A 2461-nucleotide genomic window follows, 5' to 3' on the forward strand; every position below is an offset into this window, starting at 1 on the left:
GGACGTTTCAAGGAGCAGAAATCTCCCGACTCCACCTGGACGCCTTTTCCTGAGGAGAAGGTTCCAAGGCCGAGGTACGGCGACAGCAACCGACGCATAAGATGTGAATTAATCATTTTATCAGTAGACTGTATTCTATGTCATGTCACACCTACACACTGTGTGCACAGACACACTCATGCAGACATTATTTCTTTTTAACAGTTAAACCACTGAGCCATTACCTCACCTTTCCCCTACACAGGAGGGGAACTGTGTCACAGGAGGGCTCAGTATCAACAAGTGAAGCATGACATCATTTTACAGATGGCTGTCTAATTCCACAAATGCACCTGCCCAATCAATCTATCTATCACTGGCTAATTAGTGCAGAGCTCTGTTCCTATCCTCCTAAAAAAAAAAGAGAGAGAAAGGTGGAAAACAGAGATCTGAGCCCTGATATTTGTCTGTACCCAGTCTATGTGTGTGCGCCCATGCATTCCCAGGAGGCAGCACGTCACCGCCAGATTGCTGTACACTGTGCCTTTATTTCGGTGCACTGTGTGAGCGAGTAAACACATAAGATTGCTCACACTTCCCTTAATTACCATCTAATTACTTGTTTATGTTCAAACAGTTCAGGGATTGCAAATAACAATTAAACACCACACTGTTTGTGTGGTGATTGATGTGACTGATTTTATTTTCATCCTCTGCTGCCTTCAGACCTTTTATCTTCTGGCAAACAGACGTAGCATTGTAACAAAGCCACTCAGGTCTCGGCCTGCACCAGACTGTTCCTCCATGTGTTCCACTGTAGTTCCCAACTGTTCACAGATTCTCATATTGAAAACATGTCTGTTACTGTTCTGCTCTCCATATGGCAACAGAAGAAAATGTTGCACAAGCAGTAGATTTTTTTTTAACCATCGTACATAATAAATCAAGTGCTGCAACTTAATTTAGAGTTTTCACGACAGCAGACCTGGAGAGAAAAATATTGAGTCACCAGATATTCATACATGCGGCCCGTATTTGAAACGCGTGGCAAGTGAGTACGGAACCAGGCCCAGGTCTTGTATTATGAACACAAAATGCCATTTATATCTCCTTGGCACCTGTGTAACGGTGCCCCACCCTACCTGAGACACAGAAACAAGGAGAACAAAAAAAAAGGTCATGTTACACTTTTTTTTAACATGTAATCCTATTTTTATGGAAAAAACAATACAGATGGGTTTTGGGTGTAATATTATGGTCAAACTTAATATTTCTCAGACCTGGGTCTGATTATGTGCTGTGCATATATAAAACACTATAAAGTAAAAAAAAATATTTTACAAGCTCTCAGAGGTGAGGATTCTGCAAAGTGGATATTCCATCATTTCACAGCTCCTTTAGAAGTAAAGAACCCATCTTCTGAGGACTTTGAAACTTTTGAGAATGAAAGGACTGAGGACGTTCACATGGAAAACTTGCTGTCTTTTATGTTTGTCCTAGTTTTGAAAATCGTATTGTTCCCTCTCTCTCTCTCTCTCTCTCTCTCTCTCTCATCTCTTGTCCTCGCTCCTCGTGACTTTCCTCTATCTGTAGACCTGGCACCTGTGCTGGTTCGGCATCCATGGAAAGATACAAAGTGTCCACCGAGTTCCCCGATGACACGCTGAACTTCATCAAGAGGCATCCTCTGATGGATGAGGCCGTCCCCTCCATTGCTAACAGGCCTTGGTTCCTGAAGACCATGGTCAGGTAAATACTCCATAGTCTCCACTGTGTCGTCTTCATCATGATCATCAGTGTGGTCCAGGTGCATCTGCAGCCCAGTGCAACATTTAGATGAAGTGCTGCTCTGAGAGTCAGAGTCATCACAACACAATAATCCTCCAGCACAAATGAGCTGCTGACCTGTTTTTATTGTATTCTATACTATCGTACTCCCAGAGTGACTGTACGATCACGTGATGTAGTAGTATTTTCAAGGATTAAGGAAATTCAATAATGTCCTTTTATGCTGAAATGCTGTGTAAGGATTATAGGAGATTTTATGCTCTTTTTATATTCCAAATTGCTTATTTAAGGGAGCATACTAGAGTACATTTTTCTTCTGTGGTTGCCTCTCCTTCTGAGTTTGTGGAGTTTAACCCATTTCCCAAAAGCCACTGCTCTGTGGGTGATATCGTTTGATCACAATGGTTTACTTGGCTTTTAGTTTATGGCTTTTAGGCTCTTGGGATGTATGACAGTACAATCCCACCAGAAGTGCACAAAAAGCTGACAGTGCATTTTCTGAAATGTAAAAATGAGAAACTCCATTCATCCATCCATCCATCATCAACCGCTTATCCGGGGCCAGGTCGCGGGGGCAACAGTCTGAGCAGGGACACCCATACTTCCCTCTCCTTCGACACTTCCTCCAGCTCTTCTGGGGGGACCCCAAGGCGTTCTCAGGCCAGCCGAGCGACGTAGTCGCTGCAGCGTGTCC

The 2461-nt window shown here is 43.4% G+C and overlaps 1 protein-coding gene across 1 annotated transcript in view; it reads left to right on the forward strand.

The window, feature by feature from the left end:
• LOC103397160 (semaphorin-6A-like) overlaps positions 1–2461 on the forward strand; it is a 73184-nt gene that overhangs the window by 39804 nt on the left and 30919 nt on the right. Inside the window, exons 10-11 of the mRNA XM_025052703.1 lie at positions 6–74; positions 1573–1728. Coding sequence (XP_024908471.1) covers positions 6–74; positions 1573–1728 — 225 coding nt within the window. The remainder of the gene's footprint in view (positions 1–5; positions 75–1572; positions 1729–2461) is intronic.

This window comes from Cynoglossus semilaevis, chromosome W (genome assembly GCF_000523025.1).
Source record: "Cynoglossus semilaevis isolate Cse_v1.0 chromosome W, Cse_v1.0, whole genome shotgun sequence".
NCBI classification, from domain to species: domain Eukaryota; kingdom Metazoa; phylum Chordata; class Actinopteri; order Pleuronectiformes; family Cynoglossidae; genus Cynoglossus; species Cynoglossus semilaevis.